Source organism: Penicillium lagena, assembly GCF_028827675.1.
Source record: "Penicillium lagena strain IBT 129212 chromosome Unknown utg000005l_segment0_segment0, whole genome shotgun sequence".
NCBI lineage: Eukaryota > Fungi > Ascomycota > Eurotiomycetes > Eurotiales > Aspergillaceae > Penicillium > Penicillium lagena.
In genome coordinates this window covers 3252787-3279763 of record NW_026623226.1, presented here as the reverse complement: position 1 = coordinate 3279763, position 26977 = coordinate 3252787, and the positions used below count along the sequence as shown (strand labels likewise).

Genomic DNA, 26977 nt, shown 5'->3' with positions numbered 1-26977 from the left:
CGGGAAAGCTCACAGGACTCGACACACAATGATTCGGCTGCGCAGGCAGTGCTGGGCCTCCGCGCAGATACGCACACGAGCTCCTGCCCGACGCGGATTGACTATTCAAGCGCACGGTAAGTAACCCTAGCTATCCGAGACTCGAGCTATGATCGTCTTAACGGTTTCCAAAGGCAAAGATGTCCCGCCGCAGGAGCTCTTTCGGTATAATCATGGTCGATTCCTGGTGAATGAGGAGTACGAACAGGCTAAGCGCTACTCAACTTTCGATATCGATGCCCTCTGTCAGATGGTGGCGGCGCTACCCACCGTGCAGTCGCCCATCGTCAAAATCAACAAGAGAGAGGGCGGATACAACAAGGCATTGATGATGACCGCAGAGAACGGACGTGAAGTCATTGCGAAGATTCCGTGTGGAAACATCGTGCCACGCGAATATGGCACCGCATCCGAGGTTGCGGTTCTACAATTCGGTATGGCCGGACTCCCACATCTCAGATAGTCTATTGATATCCGTATTAGTGAAGGCGCGCTCGCGCAGTCCCGTATCCACAGTATTGGCATGGAGTGCAGATCAATCGAATCCCGTGCGCTCGGAGTATATTGTGTTGGAAAAGAGTCCCGGGCAGCAGCTCACCAATGTCTGGGATACGGAGTCCGAGTCTAACCGGGTGCAGTTGATTCGAGGCTTTGCCCAGCTGGAAAGTAGCCTGGCCACTATTCAGTTCCCGGGGTACGGTGCATTGTTCCTGCGCCACGAACTGCCGTCGTCACTGAGGGAAGATCCCAACCGGACCGTCGCAGTGGACGATGACTACTGCCTCGGCCCACTATATCATGGCTCCTGGCCGGGGGGATTTGCCGCAGATCCGGAAGAGTACTCGCAGCACTCGGGCCCTTGTCAGCCTTCCTCCCCATTCCGAAACACTGCGGGTATCTGACCGTTAGCATCCAGGGAGGACCTTGCCCGATTTAGGACGATCACTGGTGCAGCAGGGGATCGTGCAGGTCCGCAATTACAAGACTTCGTATGCAGGTCGTGGACCGCATTACGGCGCTCCCGAGGAGCATATCCATATGCTGGAGCGAGCGATGAAGGTGATTACCATTCTGGCCGAGTCTCACACGCTGCAGCGCCACTCGCAGGGCGTGTTATGTCATCCTGACTTCCATCCGGGCAACATCTTCGTGTCCAATGAAGATTCGACGGTGATCAAGGGGGTGATAGACTGGCAGTTCACCAGCATCATGCCGCGGTTCACGCAGGTGCGGTGGCCGCTCTTCCTCAACCCGCCCGAAGGATACCAGACGGGGATGGCTAATCCCGAGCTACGGCCCAAGTACGACCGAGAGGCTAAATCGCACGAGCAGGAGCAGGCCCAGCGCCAGGAGCAAGCCATGCGCACCAAATGCTACGAGGCGGCGCTGGTGAAGAGCCACCTGCAGTCGTACCTCACCCTGACCGAGACGGACGTCTCCATTCGACAGCTCTTTGTTGGATGCCCCTGCACCTACCGTGATGGGATCGTACCGCTGCGCGACAGTCTCATCCGCATTCAACAACAGTGGAACCGGCTGGGTCTTCCTGGTCGGTGTCCATACCGGTTTACAGACGAGGAGATTGCGCGGCACGAGGTCGAGCTGCGCGAGTACCAGGACTGGCTCAAGCTAGGCGAGTACACGTACCAGATGCTGCAGTCGAATGACGGCGGGTGGGTGCCGCCACACGTGGATTTTGGCAAGGCGCAGGCCAAGCACGAAAAGCTGTTCCAGCATTTTGTGGAGTCGAAAAAGGCGAAGATGTCGGCGGAGGACGCACGGAAGCTGTGGTTTTTACGCGACAGGGGATAGAACAAATAGAAGAATAGAGGAGAGGAGCGAAAGAGGAATCGATGGTCTAGTTCTGTACACTATAAGCTCGCCGGTCTATGGCAGGCGTGATTATGTCATCATCCGCCGGTCCCTTTCCTTGCGGGGAACGACGAATTCCCTTGTTCTTCTTCACTCTCAATCACCATCGTCATCATGGTTGACAGCAAGGTCCCGTCGCCGGGTCCCGCCAAGCTGAAACGCAATGCTGGTCCCGAGGAATGGCTTGAGGCAGCCAAGGACTGCAAGTACCTGTCCGAAGCGCACATGAAGCAGCTGTGTGAGATGGTCAAGGAGTACATGATGGAGGGTATGCGCCCCGTTCTCCCAGTATCGTCTGCCCTGGTCTGTTGACGCCGCCCAGAATCCAACATCCAGCCCGTCTCCACCCCCGTCACCGTCTGCGGCGACATCCACGGCCAGTTCTACGATCTCCTCGAACTCTTCCGGGTCTCGGGCGGCATGCCCGATGGCACCGAGCTCGACCCCCCAAAGACTGATCCCTCGATCATCACCTCCGCCGACCTTGAACCCCCGTCCACCATCACGGACCCTAAGATCCGGAAAAAGCTCCGCGGGCCCAGCGACAGCTCGCACAAGGATGACGACGACGACGAAGAGACAGGTTCCAACGATGCTCGCAGTCGATCGCCTGCAGGGTCCGACGATGTCCGGCTCAACCGCAACTTTGTTTTTCTGGGGGATTATGTGGATCGCGGATATTTCAGTCTAGAGACTTTGACACTATTACTGTGTCTGAAGGCAAAGTAGGTGCCTTTCGAGTGTGTTTGGCAAAGTAGTCAGGTTGACAGGAACTCTTGCAGGTATCCTGACCGGGTCACGTTGGTTCGCGGCAACCACGAGTCTCGACAGATTACGCAGGTATATGGGTTCTACGAGGAATGTTTCCAGAAGTACGGAAGTGCTTCGGTCTGGAAAGCATGCTGTCAGGTCTTTGACTTCATGACGCTGGGGGCTATTATCGACGGCAAGGTCTTGTGTGTTCACGGAGGACTGAGTCCCGAGATCCGGACGCTGGATCAAGTTCGGGTTGTGGCTCGCGCCCAGGAGATTCCCCATGAGGGAGCCTTCTGCGATCTGGTTTGGTCCGACCCGGACGATGTCGAGACCTGGGCTGTCAGCCCACGGGGAGCAGGTGAGACTGACCGAGCCCTGATTAGAACTGTGCCGACTGACCGTCCTTCTAGGCTGGCTATTTGGTGACCGAGTGGCCGACGAATTCTGCCATGTCAACGATCTCTCCCTGATTGCCCGCGCACACCAGCTGGTCAATGAGGGGTACAAGTATCACTTCTCTAACCAAAATGTCGTTACCGTGTGGAGTGCACCAAACTATTGCTATCGGTGTGGGAACCTGGCGTCGGTCTGCGAGATCGACGAGAACCTGAAGCCCGCCTTCAAGCTGTTTAGCGCCGTCGGGGACGATCAGCGACATGTGCCGCCCTCACGGCCGGGTCGCAGTGAGTACTTTTTGTAAACATGATGCCATGAGCTTTATAACCGGCGCTGGCGTTCGGGACTGGGGAGAGGGGGTGATGCATTTCTGTAATGATTCTAGACCAGATATAATGACCTCCATGCATTGTTTTGCGGATGACCGTTTCATGGCCAGAGTTCTAGAGAAGGCCGAGAATGATCTCAACCGGAAGAGTTTTGAGGAAGGATAATCCCTGCACCAAGTTTGATTTGCCTGGAAGAGAACAATACGCTCATGCCCCATTTCGTAAAAAAGACTTGGTGTCCAAGTATGCCATTCGGAGAAGATTACGGAGTACAACCCGAAGGTCCCGGGGGTCGGATAGTCGGCAGTGGGCAGGGAAGTAGCTTGCCGAGACGACGCAGATGCAGTGGAGAAGAATGATTCACGCTCATTCGCCCAGAGGACGACGCCCTCGGAGTTGATCCCGTGCTCGCTCGAGTACTTAGTGATGCGGGAATCCGGGGGTTTGTCGGCATGCACAAGCTGCAATTGAAGAATGGAACAAGTGGACGTGCTCATTTGCGGCAGTGGCTCGGCGGGTCTCTGCGCGGCGACCTGGCTAGCACGCTACGGCGTCAAATGCAAGGTGCTCGAGCGCCGCGATGGTCCGATGAAGATGGGACAGGCAGACGGCGTACAGTGCCGCACCGTGGAGATCTTCGAGAGTTTCGGCGTCGGCGAGGAACTGCTGCGCGAAGCATATCACGTTCTGGAGGTGAATTTCTGGGCCGATGAGGGCTCGGGGGTCATCAAGCGCACTGGGCGCGCCGCCGACGTGCAGCCCGGGCTGTCGCACCAGCCTCATGTCATTCTGAACCAGGCGCGCATTAATGGACTCCTAATTGATCTCATGCGCAAGTATAATGACCAGAATATCGACTACGGGTACAATGTAACCAACGTCGAGGTGGACAGCGCCTCTGGGGCGGATCTTGATGCTTACCCGGTGATGGTGACGGCGGAGAAGAATGGGGTCACTCAAATCTTCGCAGCCAAGTATGCCCTGGTGAGTTTATACTAGGAAGCCTATGGTTCTCGCTAATTCTATTACAGGCCTGCGATGGGGCTCACAGCGTTGTCCGCAAAGCCCTTGGTTACAGGATGATTGGGGACAGCAGCGATGCCGTCTGGGGCGTCATGGACATGGTGCCGCGAACAGACTTCCCTGACATCCGCAAGAAGACCACTATCCGCTCAACCGCGGGTAATATCTTGATCATTCCACGCGAGGGTGAGAGCAACAACTTGACCCGGCTCTACATCGAGTTGCCTCCGGGGACCAACCCCAAGGACGTCAAATTAGAGAACTTGCAGCGACAAGCGCAACGTATCTTTCACCCGTACAAAGTGGAATTTGTTGAGACCGTGTGGTGGTCGGCGTACGCCATCGGCCAACGACATGCCGACTTTTTCCACAAGAATTACCGCGTCTTCCTCGCCGGGGATGCCTGCCACACCCACTCTCCAAAGGCCGGCCAGGGGATGAATGTCAGCCTACAAGATGGATATAATATCGGTTGGAAGCTAGGTCAGGTCTTGACGGGGCTGGCGGTCCCCGACATTTTGAAGACGTATGTGCTGGAGCGCGAGAAAGTTGCCATTGACCTGATCAACTTTGATCGCTACTTCTCAAAATTGTTTTCGTCCGGCTCATCTGGAAAGAAGGCCACCTCGGCCGAGTTCCAGGAAGGGTTTACGAAGTCAGGCAAATACACTGCTGGCTTGACAGCCAAGTATGATGTCTCGCCCATCACGGCAGCTTTGGAATCGACCCAACTCGCATCAAATGTTGTCGTTGGCATGCGCCTGCCCAGCGCACAGATCGTCCGATTCTGTGATTCCAAGCCCATGCAACTCATGCAGTCTCTCAAATCTGATGGCCGTTGGCGTGTGATAGTGTTTGGAGGTGACCTTTCCGTTCCGGAGAGCCAGGAAAAGTTGAATGCGGTAGGTCATATCGCCGTATCATTTCTACGGAAAGTATCATTAATTATCAAAACAGCTCGGAAATTATCTGGACTCCCCTGGTGGGCCTATTCGTTCCTTCACGCCTCAGTCTGTCCATGCGGACAGCCTGATTGAGACTATTCTGGTGGGCCACGGAAAGCGCCACGATGTTGAACTAGAGCAGATTCCTGAGTGTTTCTACCCAGTGTCTGGCAAGAATCAGACCAGAGGTTAATATCACTGTGTTCAATGGCAAATGCACTGCTAACACTGCTTGCCAGACTTGCACAAGATCTTCTATGATGATGAGGCCTACAACTTGATCCACGGTCATGCCTACGGCTTCTTGGGCATTGATCCAAAACAAGGAGCCATTATTATCGTTCGCCCCGATCAATGTCAGTTATTTAACACTTCTTCCCTATTAACATCCGCTGATTTTGACTGCCAGATGTCTCTGCCGTGATGCGCCTCGGTGAGTACTCCGAGATCGGAAAATTCTTCGCCGGATTCTTGAAACGTCAAACGTAGGTTGGTCATTGCCAGAACTCAACCAGAGAATATCAAACTCATATCATTCCAGAGGAAATGACTATCAAGCATCAAGCTCCCTTAGTAGCAGACTTTGATGGCCTCCAAGGCCTTTTCTGATGCTTTCTGCACAAAGACTGATCTGCGATTTTGCATATATGAGCCAGAGTATCCTGCTATAGATTCCATGTACATATTCAGAATTAGCTCCTTATTTATCGATCAGATTATCATGAGCAAACGCCGAAAAGGATGCCCGCAATAGCCATCTCAGACGGTAGGATTACCCTCTTTGCCAGCAGTCTGCGGCTTCATGAAACCTGAGAAGAACCGTGCCATCTCATCATAATCATCCACCTCTCCCACCCAGCTGACATATTGATCCGGTCGAAGGATGACACTAGCACCACGACTAGGATCAATACCATAATTCAGATAAGCCTGACCATGTCCCTCATGGTACGAATGATCATCCACATATACCTTCCAATAGTCCCAACCCTGCTGTTCACTGTACGGGTGGAAAGCCTCCGGCAAGTCCAGCAGCTCCAAGCTCGTACGTGGACCGGCATGCACGGTCAAAACTTCGATCACGCTGTCAATCGGTTGGCCTGCCGGCGTGTAATGATGGATAAACGAATCGGACGCCCCAAGTCGAGCCCCTAGCTGTTGCATACGCTGCATATTTTGCGGAATAGTTAAGTGACCGGCGAACACAATTATCCTCCAGCGGCCATTGCTCTTCAGCAATTCCTGCAAATGCCACGGCCGGGCGTCCGCCTGATTGAGCACCTTAACACTGGGCATTCGCTTACCAACAGGAATTGCTGTCGCCAATTGTGCCTTGCTAATTACCCGGCGAGATTCCTGGATCATTACATCTGTGCCGTCCCCTTGTTCTACACTGTCGCCTTCCTTTGCAACGATCACGCTGGCACCGTAGTTGACCGCTGCCCGTGATCTTGTCAGTAATAGACAGGAATCATTGATTAGAATACTAACCAATTCCGCTGGCAAACTCATTCCCTTTCTCAAACGCCTTCTTGAATTCTTCCATGCTGACTCCTTCTTCATCCATGACATCCTTCGCTGGCCGACCCGAGAATAGCCTGGAGAATCGGTGGTCAAATTCAATGAGATCCTGAGCAATCCGTCTTCTCTCGGATTGATAGGTTTTCAGAAGAGACCCGTCGCTGTACCCTTTCAATACATGTGCAAGCTTCCATCCCAAGTTGTATGCTACGATCAAGGTTAGTACACTGCTGTTGTAATTGAGCAAGAGTTCACGTACTGTCTTGCATGCTGACATTCATACCTTGGCCAGCCTTTGGTGAATGTGTGTGGACGGCATCACCGGCCAAAAATACGCGCTCATGCAGCGAAAACCGGTCTCCCACTCGCTGGCCAATCTGGTAAGCTGTCCACCAGTCGCAGTAGGAGTAGGTCAATTTGTACGGGTGCATGATACGCTGTGCGGATTGGAGAATGATCTCCGGAGTAATCCGGGACCGGTCAGCTTTGTTGCCACCTTGAGCATTCTCTGTCGCCTGTAGTTGGATATACAGACGGACTAGCTTGTTCTCGCGCGGGATAACCATGACGCTGCCAGCACTGGCGGAGTGGATCGCACAGCGTTGTCGAATGTCCGGAAAGTCGGTGATGGGGATGATATCCAATACGCCCCAGATATAGTCTGTCGAGTCGCCTTCTAACTTGAAGCCGAGTTGCCGACGCACCCACGAGTGTGCACCGTCACAGCCGACGAGAAACTTGGCTTTGACAGACTGAACCTGATCTGTACGGGCATTGGTCTCTGCTGCGCGGACAAGGTCATCGGTATCATCAGCAGCTAAATTGCTACGAAACAGTCCATCGCTGACGATAGACTGTCCATCTGCCGTCTTCTGGTGCTGATACTGCTGCCGAGGCATGGCTTCCTCCTCGGAAAGGGTGCGGAGAGTGACGGCAATAGGGTAGTCATTGAAGTCGGCGGCTTTACTCTCATCAAAGTCAAAGGCCGTGGGCAGCACACCGCGCTCAACGCGTATGTTACTGTACTTTTTGATCGAATCGAGGAAAAACCGTTCAATCCGACCCTGATGCAGCACGACCTGCTGAAAACGACTGATGCCTGGGATAGTATCGGGGATACGGTCAGAGCGGTGGATCTGTCCGTTCTCATCAGGGTTCCAGAGACAGATCTCGAGCATGTGGTTAGACTCGCGCCAGACCCGATGGGCAAAGTCAAACGAGTCGAAGATCTCCAGGGTGCGGCATTGCAGGCCATCCGCCTGGCCGTTGAAGACCTGTTGGTGTGTGGTTAGGGTTTGTAGAGTTTATACCACACATGGACACGCACCTTAGTGCCACGCTTATCGACAATGCGAGTACTGATTCCGGTCCGACTTAGCCAGTTAGCCAGCATGAGGCCCGCCGGACCAGCTCCGACAATGAGCACGTCGACCAGGTCTTCGGTTGTGGGAAGAGCGCCTGGCATGATAATGATAAGGATATTCTAAACACGACTTTAAAGAGTACACTGTCTCAGATTTGAGGACCTAGCCCGGGACCATCCTGATGCCTTAAATAAACGAAAAGAGTTTACTTCCGAGGCCTGATCCGAAGGCAGACCATGTCGGATACTCAAATATCGGGATTCTGTGGGGGACAAGCAGTCTCATTGGCCGTGCTTCTCAATACCCCGACCGTGCCCTGCAACTCCACATCCAAAGAGTAAGGATTTGAAGACGATCAGCTTCGGCATGCACTGTGCATCTTCCGATGATGGCCGTGCGCGTTGGCTGGACGGCGAGGCTCTTGGCTCTTCCGGGGTCAGGTCGGAAGGCATCATCGGAGGTGCAGTAGGAAGGAAAGCCGACACAAACAAACGGTCGACTATCAGGATAAACCTGCGGCGCGCTTTGCGAGCGTGGGTCCATCAGATTGACGTGGCTAGCCCGCTCATATTCGCAGTGTGGAGCCTACCAAACATGAAGAGGAGCCTGGACTGAAATCAAAAACAACACAACACTCCATTTCCAGTCAGGTCAACAACTCCCCATGGACTCCTACACTGTCGCTCCACATCTTGAGTATTTCAAGCAGCCCCTAGCAGCCTTTACCACTGCTCGACCTGAATTCGATAGCTTCGGCGTTGGCGCCTACATTTTCTCCACCTGCTCGCGCCAAGATGCGGCCAACACGCCGCACATTCTTCTCCTGCAACGCGCGCTGACGGACTCGATGGGCGGCTGCTGGGAGGGACCTGGAGGTGCCTACGAGCCTGACACTGATGCGATTTTGCTAGACGGCGTGGTGCGGGAAGTGTTGGAGGAGAGCGGCTTGCACGTTTCGCGGATCGTGGACCTGGTTGCGGTGGACAGTTGGATGCGTACACGCCGGAGTGATGGCACCAAGCAACGAATCGCCAAATATACGTTCATCGTCGAAGTGCATGAAGCAATGCAACAATCGCAGGCTGTACCGTACGAGGACATACCCATCCGGATGGAGGCATCCGAACATCAGGCCTTCGAGTGGGCCGTGGAGGAAGATGTTCGGCTTTCGTTGACTCCAGGACAAGGCCCGTACAAGTTCCCACCGGGTCTCATCAGCCACCAAGCTCCTAACATCCTCCGCGCGTTTGAACTTTTTGGGGCGCTGCAAGCCCAGACCATGTGACCATTTGAATCTTCCTAGCAGCGCTGTATTGCTGAGAGTCTATGATAGTAATATAATGATATAGCTCGCTAATCGACCGCATCATGTCTCATACGACTGCTAAATGATATGTCCAAAGCAATCAAAGCGCACGATTTCAATCCTCCGCCGGCAGGACGTTGGAGGCCTGCATCTCCAGCGCCACCCGATCCACCTCCTTCCACACGCGAAGTAGATTCCCTCCGGCCACCTTGGCTGCATCCTCGTCGCTGATGCCTCGTTGCAGCAGTTCGGCGATCAAGTTCGGGAACTTGGACACATCCTCGAGCCCCTGGGGGACACTCGGAATGCCGTCAAAATCACTGCCTAGCCCGACGTGGTCAAAGCCAGCCAGAGTGCCGATGTGCATGATGTGGTCTGCAACCCGTTCCAGAGTGGCATTGGTGGGGTCCTCCTCCGGCAAACCATCAGGACTATTGGATGCGACACACGAGATAAAGCTCGGCGAAAAGTTGACCATGACCAGCGAATTTCTCTCTCGAACCAGAGCCAGAATATCATCGGGCACGTTGCGCGGGTGCGGGCAGAGCGCATACGCAGAGCTGTGGCTGAAGATCACCGGAGCCCGACTACCTGACCATTCGGATTTGCCCGCGCCCAGCACATCGCGCATCGTGTCGACACTTACGTGCGCCAGATCGACGATCATGCCAATGCGATTCATTTCAGTGATAAGTTTCTGACCTGCATCGCTGAGTCCATGCCAGTGAGGTTTAGCCACTTTGACACCTCCTTGTGGAAGCTCCACGAGGGCGGCATCGGCATATATATTGTGGCAGTTGTGTGTGAGAGTCGCATAGGAGACGCCCAGCTCGTAAAAGATGCGCAAGTGGGCCAGTGAGTTTCCGATAGAATGTAAGCCCTCAATTCCAAATGGCGAGATTATTTTACCCTCCTGAAACGCACTCATGGCGGTCGTGCCGTTGGGCCTCGTAGAGAAGACATGAGGGTAAGCTCGTTGGACACGCGACATCACGTCCACCTGCTCCATGGTATCTCTCATACCTGCTCAAGATTATGAGTACCAAGTTCAAGAATTATCACAAGAATACATACTTCCTGCATAGTTCTCGTTCGAGAAATCTGACCAATCCTTCGGGCAAGGGACGTACACGCTCCAGAAGGTTCCCCCAACCATGCCTTGCCTCAGGCGAGGGAGATCCACATGTAAGGGCATGTTGCCATTTACGAAGAGAGATGTGAAATTATCTCCATAGATGTGGTTTTTGAAGACTTCCCGAATCATGATTGGGAAATCGTCATGACCGTCTGTGGTCTGTCAGGTTATGTCCTGAGAGCAGAATGCCGCGCGGCTTACCGATCAGTGGCGTCTCCGACAGAATCTTGTGCACACGCTGTTCAATGGACAGCTCCGCGATGGGATACCAGTGGCTCCAGGGCCAGAAGAACACCATGGCCATGATCAGCATCACGGTCAGGAGCAGGTGCAGTAAACTCCGCCGGATATTGCGGGTTTGGAGATTTTCATGTTTTGGAGGAATATGATACGTGCGAATTCGAGACTCCTCATATACACGACGATCGATCAGGACATCCTTTTCGTCAGAGGCTGCCATGGTTGCGATGGGATGTGAGTGTGTGGTTGTTGGGGTGAGAGGAGGACAGAACGATATGTGTGGCGGCCAACAGAAATGACTAAGCCACTATCTTCTAATAACTACAGATCTAGAAGAATCGGTTGGATATATAGTTACTCTGATAACTGATAGCAGAATGTCCAGCAAGAGACGAGGGGCCGGTCTAGTGGCCCGTGCTGCTGCCTCGGCATGATCCCCGAGCCCGATTCAACTAACTACAACCCTGCCAGGACGATAACAAAATGATCGTTACCGCTTACCACCGCGATTGTCCGCCTCTTGACGAATTGTCACACGTCATTGAACACGGTCTCCGACGGAATTTCGGTTTTGCAAAAGCAGAGGCGGTGCGATGCCCTGATCTGCGCCAACCACCTTTTGGACTGGCTGCACCGGGCCTGTCGGGTAATCCATGCATTGGCGATATTGGCGGTCGCCAAAATCTGTTTCCGACCCCAAACTTGCAAGCAAAATACTCTCTGCTGTCTCTGGCGAATAAGATGCGGATGTCACCGAGCCAAGGGTTCATCATCGGAGCGGGAGCAGCGCCGTTTCAGGATATAGGCCAGAACGCGGAATTGGCACCGAATATTTCCTGGGAGCACAAGGTTGGCTTTTCACCCAACTTAGAAGACCCGGCTTCCCTCACGGTCACGAATGGTACTCGTGTTGTTGAAGTTGCCCGGAACCTATCTGGGAACCCGGATATTAGATGTGCCAAAACCTCAAGCACAAATTGCGCTCTGATGATGAATCTATATGGGTCGGATGGAGCCACCGGGACGGTTATCAAAGTCATCGCTAGAGCTCGCACTGGGCCGCAGAATTTCACAGATTGCATCCGATCGAGCTTGCGCGATGTATACGGTGACTCTCGCGCCATTAGTCTTGGGGGAGCTTTTTTGCTGAAATCCGGGAGTGCCAACTTCCATGTTATGCCTGATTTCCCAGCCCCAGACCAGTTGCCGTTCCGGGATCGGAAGCAATTGGAAGAGGAATGGCTCAAGTATCATGTTTGCACAGCACCGGTTGTTTGTTTAACGGTTTTGCATAGTGCCGATCCGGACAACCTGGAGCTCAGAATGGAGCACACGCACTGCTTTGAAGTGGATGGGAACTCGAAAGGAGGACACTACCACTATGATGTCGACTGTGGAGAGGATGTTGAGTATGAGGCCTATCTTAATGTGGCTCCAGTTGTTTACCGGATTGATCGGCCTTGATTAATCCACTGGGTCCTATCCTGTCGATACAGCATATGTCCGTAGATTCCATGCCTTGAGTACCGTGCAAGGGGAAAATAAGAATTGGAATTCAAGATTTATCATTTATCCACTCATACTCAGTCATCACAAAGCGGCGGAAGACATCAAAAACAAGATAGAAAAGCAGAACGGAAAAACATGAAAATGAAACATGAAAATGCCGTGCACCAATCCCAAACACCTAATACCATCGTTTTCTAATTGTTCAATGAGTTCCTTGTGCTCAAATGTACCGAGTCGGGGTCAGCTGGTACTTGGGGTTCTGATGGGCAGGATTCAAAGTCGGTGGGTACACCGGGTTAGTGGCATAAGATCCGTTGGAGGGCGTATTCAGTGACACATTTGATACCTCCTTGGGTATGTCGAACTCGCTCTTGGAGGAGAGCAGCCGTCCAGGATGGACGAAGTTAAAAACTCCCACAGCCAGCACCATCATCGCCCCATCAAGAATCACAAAGTAGATCTGGTGGGTGATCAGGAAACCAGCCCAACCCTGGGCCAGCTCAACAACACGATAGATACTCCGGATGTAGACACAAGTCAACGAGAAGAACATAGCGTATAACATAGGAGTCAGTGACTTCCGGTACGGGTCGATGAGGTGGGAGCGCGAGGTCCGGCGAACAAAGTCGACAGCGCAGATGACGAATATGGTGATGGAAAACGTCTGGAATATAATACCAGCTAGCATCAGATTGGAACCGAGCGCCGTGGATTTGTGTGCGCTGGACTCAATGGAGGCCAGCCCACCCCCGGCGGCCTGCATCAGCAGAGAGATCAGGTCCGCGACGCAGAAGATCCAGAGATACGCCTTGGGCGAGAGGTAGGAACTGTCTCTCCCAACCACCATAATCAAACGACCCAGGAGGATATAAAGGCCTGCGGTGAAAAAGACGGGGGCTAGAAGAAGCAAGAAAGATAATTAGCATGCTATCCAGTCAACTTCGAATTGAGATTGGGTAGGAGGAGGGAAGGTCGATAACTCGTCTCCAACTCGCCAGGTAGGGGTAGATGATAGTGCTCACAAATGATGAGGGTGGAGATCTGAATCAGGTATGCCGTCGAATTGTAAGGGCAATGTGCCGACATTAGTCGAGCCGCCCAGCCGATGAATTCCCCTATGAGTATAATCAGCTTCTGTTTCTGGGGAAGATTTGAGTCGAGATGAGCATACCCAAACATCCAATAGTAAACACAGAGCACCACCATGTCCGCTTCCAGCAAAATTGGACCATATGGACAACCCCCGAAAGACCAAATAAAAGAACGAAAACAACGCCCGCAGCCTTCCAAGGGACATAATCGTACGGAGTCTTCCACTCGCCCAGTGCATGGCACCCATTGAAGATGTTTTGAGACTCCTGGTCGCTCATATTGATAGGTGTACGGCCCAAAAAAAGTAGGACTAAATCAGGTCTAGGCAAGCAGGTTGAATGAAAGATGACCAAAAAAATATCTGGACGGTCTTCATCAAACCCTATATATCATTATTCTGGGGCCGGTCGTAGAATGGGGCGGCATCCAAGAATAGATCTAGAATTCACAGGTAATCTGGCTGCCAGACGAAAGGGCATGGTGAGGTACAGTACGAGAGGCACGAATTCTTGCCTAATCGGTTTAGCTTCAGGGCCCATTAGTGCTTATTGGGTGATTTTCCGCACGACGGTAGTTCACATCTAAGCCACGACGAATGCCGCCTTCTCTACAAGCTTCGCTCCCATTGGCTCCCGCGTATCTTTTGCGCAACCTAATTTTTGGCCCCCTTGACGAGGCTGACAGGGTGAGTATGTAGTTCAGCCAGGAACAGCAGTGGCTATGAACGGCCCGCAATCTAAAATAATCCTGAATCCGCACGGATGATTGGCTGTGTCGTCGCAGCCTTATTTGACACGTCTGTCATCCAGAACACATGCAGCTTTGGTTTCGGTGGCCTAGCCCTACGACATAGCAGTTGTCCGAGCGCCGTCGGTGATAGGCCCGCGTGCCGATACGATTGGGGTGAAACCGTATGGCACGACCTGGAAGATGATGATAATATGAGAGCTAGGTCTGAGGTTATTTGGGTTCTTTCTCGGTCGGATGAAACGCAGACATAGATCGTTGCTGACTGTTCATTCGCGCCCTTGGGCTCCGCCCCAAACTTTTCTTCGGCTGAACCCTAACCAAACGACACAGCCTTCAGGCCTCCCAATTCCATAACTCACGACACCATGGAAAGCACCAGCTGGCTGGCCGTTTGGCATGCCTATCGGCTACCCCTGCTGATTACGCTGGCTGCTCTCGTCGTCTTCCATACCTATCGCAGAGCCCAGTCCCGATCTAAGACCCCCGCGTCGGTTTCCGTCCCATCGTCGCCTCGGAGCCAGTCACTGTATAAGGAGAAGATCCAATCTGAGACTGTCCGTTCTGAGAAGCCCATCAAGCCAGCAACAGGCCCCAAGCGCGTGCAAGGGAGGAAGCCCGCGAAGACGGTTGGCGGGCGTCGCGGATCAGAGAAGGACAATCACCCGGTGTCGTTCATTCAGCCCATCATTTTCTACGCCTCGTTGACAACCACAACTGAGCGTTATGCGCACATTCTGCTAGAGGATCTCCGTGCCGCGGCGCAAGAACGAGCAGACCCCCAGAACCGCGAGCGTGGCCTCCTGCCTCCCCAGATCCAGGATCTGGCCTACATCGACTTTGACGACTATTTCACTTCGGCTCCCCAGCCGCCAGCTTCTTCCCCCGGCATCCGCTACGTCTACTGCATCCTGATTCCAACCTATAACATTGACAGCGTGATCAACCTCTTCTTGACCCACTTGGACGAAACCCACAACGATTTCCGCATTGACACCGGCTCACTGTCGCAGCTCGCGGGCTATTCGGTGTTTGGATTTGGAGATAAAGAGGAGTGGCCAACCGAGGAAGAAGGCTTCTGCTCGCAAGCCAAAGAGGTCGACCGATGGATGGCCAAGCTCACCAGGCGCAAGCGCGCGTATCCTCTTGGAATGGGAGATGTGAAGAGTGACGCGGAGCAAGTGCTGAAAGAGTGGTCTAGCGGACTGAAGGACATTCTATGTGATATCTTGGAGAACGGCGGGCTCGGTGAGGGTGTTACGGGCAGTGGAGACCCCGCGGAAAGTGATGAAGAGGATCTTGATAATGGCAATGAGGATCAAGAAAAACCGTCGACCATGGTGGATCTGGAGGACATCCGGATGGGCGGTGATGCCCAGGGAGGTGCACCTATCCCTGTTGATTTCACCACAGCCGGCAAGCCAGTTGCTCCAGCCGCGACCGCCAAGGAGATGGTCCCAAAGACATCGCCAACATACGCTTCGCTGACGAAGCAAGGTTATACTATAGTGGGATCCCATTCCGGTGTCAAGATCTGCCGTTGGACCAAGTCGGCGTTGCGGGGACGGGGGTCGTGTTACAAGTTTTCTTTCTATGGCATCCGATCCCATCTGTGCATGGAAGCGACCCCGTCGCTGTCATGCAGCAACAAGTGCATTTTCTGCTGGCGCCACGGCACGAACCCGGTGGGGACCACCTGGCGTTGGCAAGTGGACAAGCCCGATCTAATCTTCAAGGGCATCAAGGAAGGCCACTACCAGAAAATCAAGATGATGCGTGGTGTGCCCGGGGTGCGCGCCGAGCGGTTCGCCGAGGCGATGCGCATTCGGCACTGCGCCCTCAGTCTTGTCGGCGAGCCCATCTTCTATCCTCACATCAACGAATTCCTGGACATGCTGCACGCCGAGCGCATCTCCAGTTTTCTGGTGTGCAACGCCCAACATCCCGATCAGCTCCAGACGCTGACCCGTGTTACGCAACTGTATGTCTCCATCGACGCTAGCAACCGTGAGAGCCTGCGCAAGATCGATCGGCCCCTGCACCGTGACTTTTGGGAGCGGTTCCAGCGCTGTCTGGACATTCTCCGGGAAAAGCGAAATGCCCAGCGCACGGTGTTCCGACTGACATTGGTCAAAGGATTCAATGTGGATGACGAAGTGATAGGGTACGCCAACCTGGTTGAAAAGGCCCTGCCATGTTTCGTCGAGGTCAAAGGTGTCACGTTCTGTGGAACCAGTACAAGCGCTGGCGCCGGTTTGACCATGCAGAATGTCCCATTCTATGAAGAGGTCTCGACCTTTGTCGTCGCACTGAACGCGGAGTTGGAACGCCGTGGTCTGCAGTACGGGATTGCAGCCGAGCACGCGCACAGCTGCTGCGCGCTGATTGCCTCGAACCGCTTCCACGTCGACGGGAAATGGCACACTCGGATCAACTACGAACGCTTCTTCGAGCTCCTGGAGAAGGAAAAGGCGGATGGCACCTCTTTCACGCCGGAGGATTACATGCACGAGACGGAAGAGTGGGCGTACTGGGGAAAAGGTGGGTTCGACCCGAACGACCAGCGCGTCTACACGAAGGGCAAGAACAAGAACAAGCACAAGGCTATTGAGGCGGCATCTACGTCCTGAATCTTGGAGTGAGGTATCCAGTGCGCTCCACCCCCCAGCCCGAGATACATGTCTCGGACGACTCTTCAACTACATCGGCCTGCATTTCATAGGCAAAAGAGACCAAATCATGGCTCCCTATGGTGATAGTGTCGGGTCAGTCCTGACCCATTTCGCTGTGGTGTAAAAAGCAATTGAATGTATACAATATCCATATCACATCGAACCTGCCCTTCGTAGTTTCATTCTTCTCATACGATCAGGGCGCTATGGAGCGCTGACTCAGCACGAGGGTCAACCTGCTCGACTTGTTGCGTCCGAACTGGACTGCACCCCTCAACACCCGACATTCCCTCCAAGCCCCAGTCTTGCCAAGTTGTGCCTATTGATTGCTTTTAGTTTCAGGCACTTCAAGTGACCCTGCAACCGACCGGCCAGCCCCTGCGTCTCTATGGCCCAGCCCGCCGCCGGGAAGCCCACGGCGGGACTGCTTCAGATCCCCGCCGCGGCCACCCAGAAATCGGCCTCGCCTGCCCCGCCGAAGAAGGCGCCGAAGCCTCCCACGCCACGCCTGAAGCTCGTGATCAGACGTTTGCCTCCGGGGCTGACCCAATCCGAACTAGAGAGTGCTCTGGGAGACGAATGGACGGTGGGGGGTGGAAAGGTGGACTGGCTCCAGTACAAGCCGGGCAAAGTGTCCAAAGAGTATGGCGCATGTCTTAATATTATCACTGCGGAATTGAATCCTGATGTCTGTATAGTCCCGCCAAACCATCCCGTCCCGCCAGAGCATACGTGCATGTCGTGTCGAGCGACTGCATTCCACCCTTCTCCGAAACGGTGCGCCGGACGTCCTTCCAGGATGCTCGCCAAACATCCCACGACCCTGTACTGCTTGGACCTCCCACATTGGAGTTTGCACCCTACGCCAAGACTCCCGGGAGCCGCGTGCGCAAGGATGCCCGCCAGGGCACGATTGACCAAGACTCGGACTTCATTGCGTTCCTGGAGAGTCTGACCCAGCCGATCGCGAAATCAGCTCCCATGGACACCGTGGATGGGGAAGAAAAGAAGAAAGATACGGTGACAACTACGCCTCTGGTGCAATTCATCAAGGACAAGAAGGCATCCAAGGGCAAAGATGGTTCTGGGAAATCCTCCAAGCGGGCCGACAAAGAATCAAAACTGGAGAAGGTGCACGCGAAAAAGCTGTTACAACGTTCGGACAAGGACACGGCATCTACAGCCCCAGAGAAGAAGGCTAAAGGCGAGAAGACGGCCAAGGAAGCTGGGAAAGCGGCCAAGCTGGCAGCCGCCGGCGGTGCGAAGTCCAGCAAGTCTGGTGCAACCGCGACAAAAGAAGGCGCCAGTGCATCAGAGCGAAAGAGAGACCGTGGGAATGTCGCTGCTGCCGCCAAGATCCTCCAACGAGACTTGGGGCTTTCCCCAGCAGGGGCCCGGCGACGCGCCAAAGCTGAATCCGAATCCAGTCCATCCGGAGACGGATCGAAGCACGATGCTCCTCCCAAGTCCATCAAAGGCAGTTCTACAAAGGCCAAGGACGTAGGCTCGCCATCCTCACGCGGAACACCCGATACTGCCACGCCGAATACAAGTACTCCTCCACCCACGAAACCTTCCAAAGCCGCCAAAAACAAGCCGGCCGCCAGTCCGACTCCCACCGCCACTCAGGCGTTCCTGAAACATGCGAACCCGTCACAGGGAGTCACCGAGGCGCTGCTGGAGGAGGCCTTTAGCCCGTTTGGTGCCGTATCGAAGGTGGAGATTGACAAGAAGAAAGGATTTGGGTACGTGGACTTTGCGGAGCCGGCAGGCCTGCAGCAGGCTATGGCCGCTAGTCCCGTGTCTGTCGCGCAGAGCCAAGTGGTAGTATTGGAGCGCAAGGCCAATCCGAGTGAGAAAGCGCGGAAGCCTAACCCACCGGCCGGAGGGAATAAAGCGAAGACGGGGAATGCAGAGGGCAACGGGGCGGCATCATCCAGGGGCTCGCGTGGTGGTCGGGGAGGTCGGAACAAAGGATCCAAAGGAGGACCGAGTAGTGAGAGACCGAGTGAGAAGACGAGCGAGACTTGAATAATACGTATAGGGAGCGGAAATAGTAGCTTGATACCCAATCAATCATGGCGAATACCAAGGCAAGCTCAATCGAAACAAACGACGCCCTGTCGGTGACAAGTTCAAAATATATAAATACCTTGCTAGCACCAGAGTTTCAGGGGCCAGCGATTAGTCCCTCAGAATCATACTAAGTCACACCCAAAGCTATCCCGTGAGTCTCTGTTACCCGAATCTATTAATGTATATTCTTATTCACTTTTATACTAAGTATATAGTCCTGAGTTTTATACCCAGTGGTTCTTTATTTTAATATCGAGCTGTTAATAACTAAAAAATAAAGGCCATCAGACCCATAGCAAAAAGGACGCCAGCGAATGCGCTCTCCCGAGTCGCACCATTGGTTTCACTGGGGCTGGCGGAGCTTGAAGTCGTAGTCCCCGTGGTAGATGGCTCGGAAGCAGCAGTGGGAGAAACAGAGGAGGCTGATGACGCAGTGGGGTTAGAAGCAGTAGTGCCCGAGGCAGAACCTGAAGCAGACGACGCGTTCTTGATGTCGATGGTGAAGGTGGAATCGCCCGTGTACTCCTGCACGGTACCCTTGCCCTCCCTGATGGTCTTCAGGTCGTCGCTGGGGATGGTGAAGGTTCCCGTCAGCGCTTCCATGTCCGAATTAACTGTCAAAACCAATCCGCCATCGTCCGACTTGGCGACCGAGATAGTGTACGTTCCGCACTGAGTCTCGCTGAGGGCGGGCAGCTCGCCATCGACGGTCGTCGCCATCGGGTCACAGCCCTGTTTGAATTCGGGGTTGTTGCTGGTAGCTATGGTGATTCTGTAACTATATCGTGCCAACTGTCAGTGTCTAAGTAGTCACGAATTTGTGCGTTTGAGGGGTGAGGGCAGAGAGACGGACGAACAGTAGATGCTATCGGGCGAGCAGGCTGCTCCGAAATCGCTGATCTCGTACTTCAGGTCGGTGGCTTGGCGGGCGTCGATGTTGGCTGCCCAGGCCACAGGCAGGAGAGCGGCGGCAATTGTGTACTTCATCTTAATCAGGCGAGTTCAGATGTATGCGTTTATTAAGGGAGTGACTAAGTTGGAGGTAAACGAGTGTGGTGATGTTTGGCTAGTGGCGACGGGAATGACTTGGGAAGTCGAGCGCGGGCATCGTGACATGTTATTAAATAAGGAGCCAGCCTCGTCTCAACCGAACCATGCCAGCCAAGAAGTATGACCCATCCATCTCAGCGGCTAAGTCGGGACTCGACACTAGCGTAAGAAACATCCGCCAAGCACAATGGCTAGGTCTCGCAGAACAGGAACTTCTGGGGGGTGTTCATAGCCTTGCACATTGTCATTGCTTCGAGTGTCGACTTTGATTGGCGCATGAAATGAAAACACGAGCCAAGAGCGGGTCAGGTCCACGTTCTGCGGCGTGGTTTAGCCGGGGTTCAACAATGCGACGATTGTACCTGCTTCCTCTCCAGCGTCTTCAGCCGCAGGCAAGCGTGAAGAAATGGGATTCGGAGGGCTTTGTTTGGAAATCGCCGGGACGCTATACAGAAAGAAGTGCCGATGAGCTTTGTTCTCTGCCATCTGCCAGCATAGAGAGCGGCCACTCTGTACCCTGCGACGGAGATTTCGAGATTTTAATCGTTGCTGTCAAAACCGGTGAAAGGTACCGCAAAAGGGAGATTGCAGAGAGCCTGGTGAAGGCCTGTGAGGAACTCCAGAGGAGACTTACACCCGAACCGAACGGGTCGTCGCATTTGCGAGTGATGCTCAAGCTCGTCCCGGAGATCAATGGACGCTACTGGTTGAAGAAAGGGTCCGGGTTGTAGGGGAAACATATTGTCCTCCTTTTACTTGGGATTTGGCAGACGCGTTCATCCTTTGGGCCATGATGAGAGAGTTGAAGGTAGGAGGTTATTATAGGGGAAAAATGAGTGCCATAAGATCTTCTCAAGTTAAATTTTTCTTTTCCAATTGGACTATCAATAAAAATAGAACGAAGAAATCAACACCTTTCAGACCTCCTCGACGCCCACCAGGCCCGGCCGACCGAAGTCCGACACCATAACCAGGTCAAGATCATCACCACTCCCTGGACAACCGCGCGGTGACGCAGACACCGCCGAAGCAGCACGCGTGACACACGGGTCGTCGAGGCGGGAGTCCAAACGGTTTCACTTTAGGGCATCGAGGACATGGCAGTCATCAGCAAGGGTGGAGATTCTGTGGCTCTTTTAAAGAGCTTAGAAGAGGACGTCTACTCTAAAGTGATTCTTTGAACTGTGAGGTGGTCAGTAAGAGTTGCAACTGAAACAGTAGGGGGGAGGAAGACGCACGTAGAGTCGCTTGAAAAAGAAAAAAATTTCGGGGGCAGCGCGGGCTATTTATGCGATTGCTGGGAGGGCGCTAGCGTAAGCGAGAGCTGCGTGTTTGCATCGTTTGTGTGCTCGGTGTGGCCAATCGGGATGGGGTTGGTGGACCTCCGAGAAGAGTTTTCTAGTTACGGTCAAAAAGGTGTCGGGAAACCGGCCGCCTCGGGGAGCGAGCGGGTCTGGGCGCACGGGTGCTCTATTTACCATCAAGGCCAGTTCCACAACCAATACGGGCGTGCACGACTGTTCATAATAATTATCTATGTCGAGCGGACTAAGACAATGATTTCATGCTCAACGCAACAACTACTACTGTCTGAACGCTCTTTTCATGCCGCCATACTTCACGACTGCTTCTGCTTAACCGAGCGCCATTCGACCAAGAGACTTCCCACAATCGTCGTGCAAGCCAACGCGACAGCAAGGTACCAGGTATGAGTTAAGCTCCGCTCGATACCACCCAAAACTGCACCCCACCGCTGGATGGGAACCCCGTTCTTAATATCACCAAGGCCGTGCTCTGTAATATACGTAGGGGTCAACCCTGGGACAATATCTCCCAGACTTGAAGACAACTGAGTCGTGAATATAACCTGCGCAATAGCGATAGACACCGCCGGCCCCAGACTCTGCCCGAACAAGATGACCCCGATCCCAAGGTTGACATCTGCGGCACTCAACGTCGTCTGAACAGCCGCTTGGGAGCCTTGGAAGCCGATGCCTCCACTGAAGCCTGCGAATCCGGAATAGAGGATGATCTGGGCGAGGGATGTGTGGATATTGTAGGTTGTCATCAAGCCCGCTGCAATTGGCATGCATATAGAGGCGAATATCATGAAGGGGGCGTAGTAGCCGAACGTGGTGGTACCGATGCCCTGAAGAAAGAGCCCGAGCATCATTCCAACGAGGATGGGGATCATCAAGTAGCCGCTCTCGCTGGGGGTCTGGCAGAGCATAGCATTGTCAGTGCATGTTCTTGTAGTCATGAACAGGCCATGGTCTTACCCGGGATCGAACGATTTGGTAGTATGTTGGTAAGTACCACTCCAAGACGTTCATCATTGAATTAGTGCACGTCGTGAAGATGAACCCCGCGATGACACTTCGGCTTTTGATGATGCGGAAAGGGAGTGCTGCTGAGTCTCCGCGTCGGTATTGATTGAAGATGAAGGCGGCGAGTAGCACGGCGAACACAACGAACAATCCAATGACTCTACCATCTGACCACTGATACTTCGTTCCCGCCCAAGATAGCGCGACGAAGAACGCTGTTAGGGACGGGATGAACAAGAAGTTGCTGACGAGGTCGAGCTCTCGGATCTTCTGTGTCACCGTGAGGTGGTCCCTTTGGCGGGTTCTTGGGTCTGAGAAGAGGAAAAATATGGTCGCCAGCGATACAGCGCCAATCGGAAGGTTGATCCTACGACGGATTCAGTGTCAGGCTACCTCGAGCACGCCAGTGACGAGGAGAGCATACCAGAAACACCATCTCCACCCCAAAGACTGGGTCAATGCACCACCGACGATAGGCGCCGCAATGATCGCAAGCGATTCCACACACGCCAACAAACCTGCAAACACTGGCCGCCTGTTGAGCGGCAGAATATGCACCAGGACCGCAAAACACCCAGCCATCTCACCCGCGAACCCCAGACCGGTTACTGCTCTCCCTACAATGAACATGGTCGACGAAGCAGCCGTGGCACAGAGTAAAGAGCCGACGAGGAAGATAACATTGCTCATCATATAGACGGCCTTGATGGAGAAGAGCGTATACAGCTTCGCGAACCCGAATTGGAACGCGCAGGTGCAAAGTCGAAATGCAGATGAGTACCAGCCGACGTCGGCGACGGTATGGAAGTGGTTAGTGATGCTCGGCACGGCCGTCGCGACGATATTGGCATCTAGGCCTCCGAGGATAAGGATCACGCATTGCGCGATGATGGTGAACCAAAGTGTGGTGCCAGTCTGGTAGTTGGCTTCTGTGTCGGGGGTGGATTCGATGTTGAGAGGTTCAATTGTTCGTGCCGAGGCTGCCGTGGTTGGTGATTGAGATTGATTGTTCTGTTGCTGTTGCTGCAGATCGGGCAAGACGGTTTGAGCTTCGTGCTCGAGAGAACGGACCTCCGTTGTGATTGTAGTCGCCATTGTACGAGTCTCGAGAGAATGAGAATATGAGTAGTCGAAGATTACCATGATCGTACACGGGGTGCGGGGCCAACTCCGAGCACCGCGGTTGAGCTCCGGGAGCAGAACTATTCCGCTACTTTTCCTCTCCCGGCTGATCAAGGCCACCGAGCCGCCCGTTTGTCGGGGTAAAGTTAAATAGTCTCATATTAAAGATCTTGATCTTCCCAGGTTGCATGTTCGTGTTCCTGGTCCTAAGGTATGCCATCCAATAATGACCTCTCTGTTGGCTGAAACAGTGAATGTCTTTTGATCCTTCTGGAATTGAACGCTAGTGACGAGCCCGATATCTCATCTCTCCAGCGCAATGCTTTGCATCAAATCTCCTGCCACAACAGATAGCTTTGTCCGAGCCTGGGCTTCTGGCCCCAGATAAGCAGCTCCAGCATGGCTTCTAGTGTAGGTCGCTGAATCCAATGCGCCCGGAGTCACAAAAGGTCCAGTACCAGCGCAGGAATGCGCACCCCGACGTCCTAAGCTTTTCTGTCAATACCTCCCTTACGTATGGTGGAATAGCTACCGTGTCGTGGTAAATGATTATTACTCGGTATGAATGACAGAAAATATATCGATTGACAACGCCCGTGACTCTCAGAAATATATATCCATGATCACACTTGCATGATTCTCCCATGACACGGCTCACACGATCGACTGTTCTCTGATCAATATGTACAGGTTGAATTAATTCTCTACTAACGACGACCGATCGTCTTCACTACTCTGGATTGGTCATGGTTTCCCGGCGTCGGCCCGAACCCCTCTTATCTCTTATCGCACTGCGGAGTTGGCTGTCTGCGGGAGTGTGGAGGAGGTCCTTTCTTTCTATCAAGATTATTACTACCTGAGGTAGAGTCCAAACATGCCACGTCCCAAGGTCCTTCCTGCGAATCGTCTAAGGGCAAACACTGCCTGTACCGCCTGTCGCGCCTCCAAGAAGCGCTGCAGCGGCAGCTTTCCCTGCTCCAACTGCCTCCACAAAGGACGCGGACGGACATGCATACCGTTCAAGGCCGTATCGGATACAGGACAGCGCAACCGCCCGGTTCCCACATCGCGATCGGTAGTAGACTCGGGTCCGACCTGGAACGACTCAGCAGACACAGTCGGCATCCAGAGCCCGACCGTCTCTCACGACACCAGCCGATTCCCATATCCTGATTCCCAAGCCCTCGAGGCGGGTTCCCGATCCCCGGAGGCCACTCACCGGACTCATCCGCGAATGCTACGGAACTTGCAAGGCGAACGAGGTCGGAAGGTCCCCCCGTGACAATGTGGTCATGTTGACTGATAACTTGTAGTCTACGTCGGCAAAGCTGCCTCGCTGTCATTTCTGCAGCTCCTGCGGGAAACCGTCAATCAGGAAATCGGACCATCCCAGTTCTCTCATAATGTCAAGAGCGAGGACATGCTCGAGACAGAAGCTCAACATGACACGCTGAATTTCGCCGAAGAACGCTGCGATGCGGACGAGAAGCGCCGGTTTATCCAGAACTATCACGCAGCGGTGGGTCTTGGATACTAGCAATTCGCGGGGTTTGTGCTAATCCGCAATCCAGATAAGCGGCTTTCTGTATTTTGGATGCAATATCGATCCAACTCTGTCAGATGCGACCCCGCCCAAAACCGATAGAGAAAAGACCAGGGCGGCCATTGGCGATTTGATGATCGCCATCGGAGCCCAGTCATGTCCGGACGATCCAAGTTGTCGTCAGGCTGAACGGTTCTTCCTTGCCCGTGGCCAAGCCAGGACATTTGCCAATATGCTCGAGGACCCGAGTATGGATCTTGTTCGGGTGTTTCTTCTCATGTCATTTTACATGCTTGGGGCTTGCCGCCGGAACGCGGCTTTCATGTACTTGGGTGTAGCAGCGCGATCTGCCGTTGCTCTCGGACTTCACGCTGATTCCTCGGAGACTATCAGCCGCACCGAGCAGCAGGAAAGGTATGGATATCCCTAGTGACGCAGGCAGACACGGCTGATTTTCCGGAACAGGTCCCGAGTATGGATGAGCCTGTGTGTTCTTGATCTCCTTGTGAGTTCAATACTTGGCCGACCATCGGCCACATCGTCTCTATTATCAGAGAATTGCAGAGACGCTCCTCCGATAGCGCCTACATCGATGGAGACTCGACTGATAGCGTCTTATCGCCTAGCCTTGATATTGGATGAAATTATAGGTCGTTTGTACAGTGACAAAACGGCGTCCATAGAGACAGCCGATATGCTTCTTGCCAAACTGAATCGTTGGAGTACATGCCTGCCAGACTCACTGCGGACTACATCTCTCGAAAATGATGACGACGGCTCTACTCAGGAACGTGTTATAGGCAACCTGCATGTGGCTTGCTCGTATCACTTTGCCGTTATCCTTGTTACTCGTCCGTTTCTCATATCCGCACTGAGCGTCCGGCTGGCTCGGCTGCATCAAAGTTTATCGGCCGGTGTGCCCAGTGAACCGCTGGAGCAGGATCCGACGCACTCACGATTGGCATCTGCATGCATCGACTCGGCCGTGTATATGCTACAGACGTGCTTGGAAGTCCATCAATCGGGACTACTGTTACGGAACATGCGCATTCTCAAGTTGGTGATCCGCCCTGCTTGTTTAACTCCTGCTAATTATTGATGCAGGGCTTTCGTCTTCGCCGCAGCCCTGGTACTGGGATTCTCCATGTTCTCGCACCGGGAAATCGATACCGAAGTAGACGGCGCCTTCAGCAGCGCTCTCGCCATCTTACGCATGCTATCCCAGCAATCCGCCCAAGCAGCACACTATCTCGAAATTCTAACATTGCTAGAAGCAGCCGTAACACAGCAGCGCCAGCGACTGGCCGCCCAGGCCCGCCAAAGACGAAGCCAGTATGTCAATCGGATATTTAGTCTGAGCGAAAACCCGGCTACTCCGCGAGCATCCAGCGAGGCTGATAGCCAAGCTAATAACGGTACTCCGCTTCTACTTGCACAAGGTGGCTCGCTTTATCCGTGGCATACTTCGGATGATAACACGACGATGACTCCGCCGATCGTGGATGCGTTTCCAGATTGGGAGGGCATGGAGTTACCGCTGTGGGACAGTTTTCCTTTTCTTACCGAGCCGTCTGTGACGCTCTGATTGTTTTTATTGACAAGGCAGATATGCTCGCATGTATATATCCGTTGTAATACTGTAATAATGTCCCAGCAATGACTACATATAGAATTGTTTTGGCAGTTCTGACTGTCCGGCCCGCCTGCTACCCACCCTTCCCCGCCTGTCCCATTTTGCACTTAGCCGATTTCAAGAATGACTGTACTATCTGTTCATGACTGTCCATGATTGATTTCGCCGTTATACAAAGATTAAAGAAGATTCACTTCCCACGATCTAATTCCTTATCATAGACTGTCCAGCCGTCCAATCGTTTACGATTCCTTCCGCGGTAGCATATCAGGCGGCTCGTG

The 26977-nt window shown here is 53.5% G+C and overlaps 16 protein-coding genes across 16 annotated transcripts; 10 read left to right on the top strand and 6 right to left on the bottom strand.

Annotated features, from left to right (window-relative positions):
- Window positions 1-28: 28 nt before the first annotated feature.
- On the top strand, window positions 29-1851 carry N7510_008081 (uncharacterized protein; the record flags this gene model as incomplete). Its single annotated transcript, XM_056980006.1, has 4 exons — window positions 29-116; window positions 174-473; window positions 523-900; window positions 956-1851. 4 exons carry the CDS (start codon window positions 29-31, stop codon window positions 1849-1851), a joined length of 1662 nt encoding a protein of 553 aa, XP_056833049.1.
- Window positions 1852-2025: 174 nt separating this feature from the next.
- sitA (TOR signaling pathway phosphatase SitA) lies at window positions 2026-3367 on the top strand (the record flags this gene model as incomplete). Its single annotated transcript, XM_056980005.1, has 4 exons — window positions 2026-2179; window positions 2234-2636; window positions 2694-3025; window positions 3078-3367. 4 exons carry the CDS (start codon window positions 2026-2028, stop codon window positions 3365-3367), a joined length of 1179 nt encoding a protein of 392 aa, XP_056833048.1.
- A 499-nt stretch (window positions 3368-3866) lies between these two features.
- Window positions 3867-5848, top strand: N7510_008079 (putative phenol 2-monooxygenase; the record flags this gene model as incomplete). Its single annotated transcript, XM_056980004.1, has 5 exons — window positions 3867-4376; window positions 4424-5317; window positions 5373-5547; window positions 5599-5715; window positions 5769-5848. 5 exons carry the CDS (start codon window positions 3867-3869, stop codon window positions 5846-5848), a joined length of 1776 nt encoding a protein of 591 aa, XP_056833047.1.
- Window positions 5849-6118: 270 nt separating this feature from the next.
- Window positions 6119-8345, bottom strand: N7510_008078 (putative FAD monooxygenase; the record flags this gene model as incomplete). The annotated part of the gene is made up of 4 exons (XM_056980003.1): window positions 6119-6798; window positions 6851-7087; window positions 7140-8154; window positions 8208-8345. The coding sequence occupies 4 exons, from the start codon at window positions 8343-8345 to the stop codon at window positions 6119-6121; spliced, it is 2070 nt and encodes a 689-aa protein (XP_056833046.1).
- Window positions 8346-8541: 196 nt separating this feature from the next.
- On the bottom strand, window positions 8542-8787 carry N7510_008077 (uncharacterized protein; the record flags this gene model as incomplete). The annotated part of the gene is made up of 1 exon (XM_056980002.1): window positions 8542-8787. One exon carries the CDS (start codon window positions 8785-8787, stop codon window positions 8542-8544), a length of 246 nt encoding a protein of 81 aa, XP_056833045.1.
- A 121-nt stretch (window positions 8788-8908) lies between these two features.
- Window positions 8909-9529, top strand: N7510_008076 (NUDIX hydrolase; the record flags this gene model as incomplete). The annotated part of the gene is made up of 1 exon (XM_056980001.1): window positions 8909-9529. One exon carries the CDS (start codon window positions 8909-8911, stop codon window positions 9527-9529), a length of 621 nt encoding a protein of 206 aa, XP_056833044.1.
- A 136-nt stretch (window positions 9530-9665) lies between these two features.
- Window positions 9666-11145, bottom strand: N7510_008075 (putative dipeptidase; the record flags this gene model as incomplete). Its single annotated transcript, XM_056980000.1, has 3 exons — window positions 9666-10573; window positions 10625-10837; window positions 10887-11145. 3 exons carry the CDS (start codon window positions 11143-11145, stop codon window positions 9666-9668), a joined length of 1380 nt encoding a protein of 459 aa, XP_056833043.1.
- Window positions 11146-11408: 263 nt separating this feature from the next.
- On the top strand, window positions 11409-12389 carry N7510_008074 (uncharacterized protein; the record flags this gene model as incomplete). The annotated part of the gene is made up of 1 exon (XM_056979999.1): window positions 11409-12389. One exon carries the CDS (start codon window positions 11409-11411, stop codon window positions 12387-12389), a length of 981 nt encoding a protein of 326 aa, XP_056833042.1.
- Window positions 12390-12654: 265 nt separating this feature from the next.
- On the bottom strand, window positions 12655-13804 carry N7510_008073 (RTA1 domain-containing protein; the record flags this gene model as incomplete). Its single annotated transcript, XM_056979998.1, has 3 exons — window positions 12655-13331; window positions 13457-13549; window positions 13606-13804. The coding sequence occupies 3 exons, from the start codon at window positions 13802-13804 to the stop codon at window positions 12655-12657; spliced, it is 969 nt and encodes a 322-aa protein (XP_056833041.1).
- Window positions 13805-14641: 837 nt separating this feature from the next.
- Window positions 14642-16903, top strand: N7510_008072 (flavodoxin and radical SAM domain protein; the record flags this gene model as incomplete). The annotated part of the gene is made up of 1 exon (XM_056979997.1): window positions 14642-16903. One exon carries the CDS (start codon window positions 14642-14644, stop codon window positions 16901-16903), a length of 2262 nt encoding a protein of 753 aa, XP_056833040.1.
- Window positions 16904-17333: 430 nt separating this feature from the next.
- N7510_008071 (putative nonsense-mediated mRNA decay protein Upf3) lies at window positions 17334-18976 on the top strand (the record flags this gene model as incomplete). The annotated part of the gene is made up of 2 exons (XM_056979996.1): window positions 17334-17587; window positions 17644-18976. The coding sequence occupies 2 exons, from the start codon at window positions 17334-17336 to the stop codon at window positions 18974-18976; spliced, it is 1587 nt and encodes a 528-aa protein (XP_056833039.1).
- Window positions 18977-19288: 312 nt separating this feature from the next.
- Window positions 19289-20008, bottom strand: N7510_008070 (uncharacterized protein; the record flags this gene model as incomplete). Its single annotated transcript, XM_056979995.1, has 2 exons — window positions 19289-19782; window positions 19879-20008. The coding sequence occupies 2 exons, from the start codon at window positions 20006-20008 to the stop codon at window positions 19289-19291; spliced, it is 624 nt and encodes a 207-aa protein (XP_056833038.1).
- A 410-nt stretch (window positions 20009-20418) lies between these two features.
- Window positions 20419-20802, top strand: N7510_008069 (Acyl-CoA N-acyltransferase; the record flags this gene model as incomplete). Its single annotated transcript, XM_056979994.1, has 1 exon — window positions 20419-20802. The coding sequence occupies one exon, from the start codon at window positions 20419-20421 to the stop codon at window positions 20800-20802; it is 384 nt and encodes a 127-aa protein (XP_056833037.1).
- Window positions 20803-20861: 59 nt separating this feature from the next.
- On the top strand, window positions 20862-21211 carry N7510_008068 (uncharacterized protein; the record flags this gene model as incomplete). Its single annotated transcript, XM_056979993.1, has 2 exons — window positions 20862-20879; window positions 20969-21211. The coding sequence occupies 2 exons, from the start codon at window positions 20862-20864 to the stop codon at window positions 21209-21211; spliced, it is 261 nt and encodes an 86-aa protein (XP_056833036.1).
- Window positions 21212-21689: 478 nt separating this feature from the next.
- On the bottom strand, window positions 21690-23493 carry N7510_008067 (major facilitator superfamily domain-containing protein; the record flags this gene model as incomplete). The annotated part of the gene is made up of 3 exons (XM_056979992.1): window positions 21690-22281; window positions 22421-22578; window positions 22792-23493. 3 exons carry the CDS (start codon window positions 23491-23493, stop codon window positions 21690-21692), a joined length of 1452 nt encoding a protein of 483 aa, XP_056833035.1.
- Window positions 23494-24385: 892 nt separating this feature from the next.
- Window positions 24386-26648, top strand: N7510_008066 (Zn(II)2Cys6 transcription factor; the record flags this gene model as incomplete). Its single annotated transcript, XM_056979991.1, has 5 exons — window positions 24386-24782; window positions 24834-25039; window positions 25092-25477; window positions 25727-26050; window positions 26168-26648. Coding segments are annotated over 5 exons (1794 nt in total), but the record flags the coding sequence as incomplete, so codon positions are not given.
- Window positions 26649-26977: the final 329 nt, after the last annotated feature.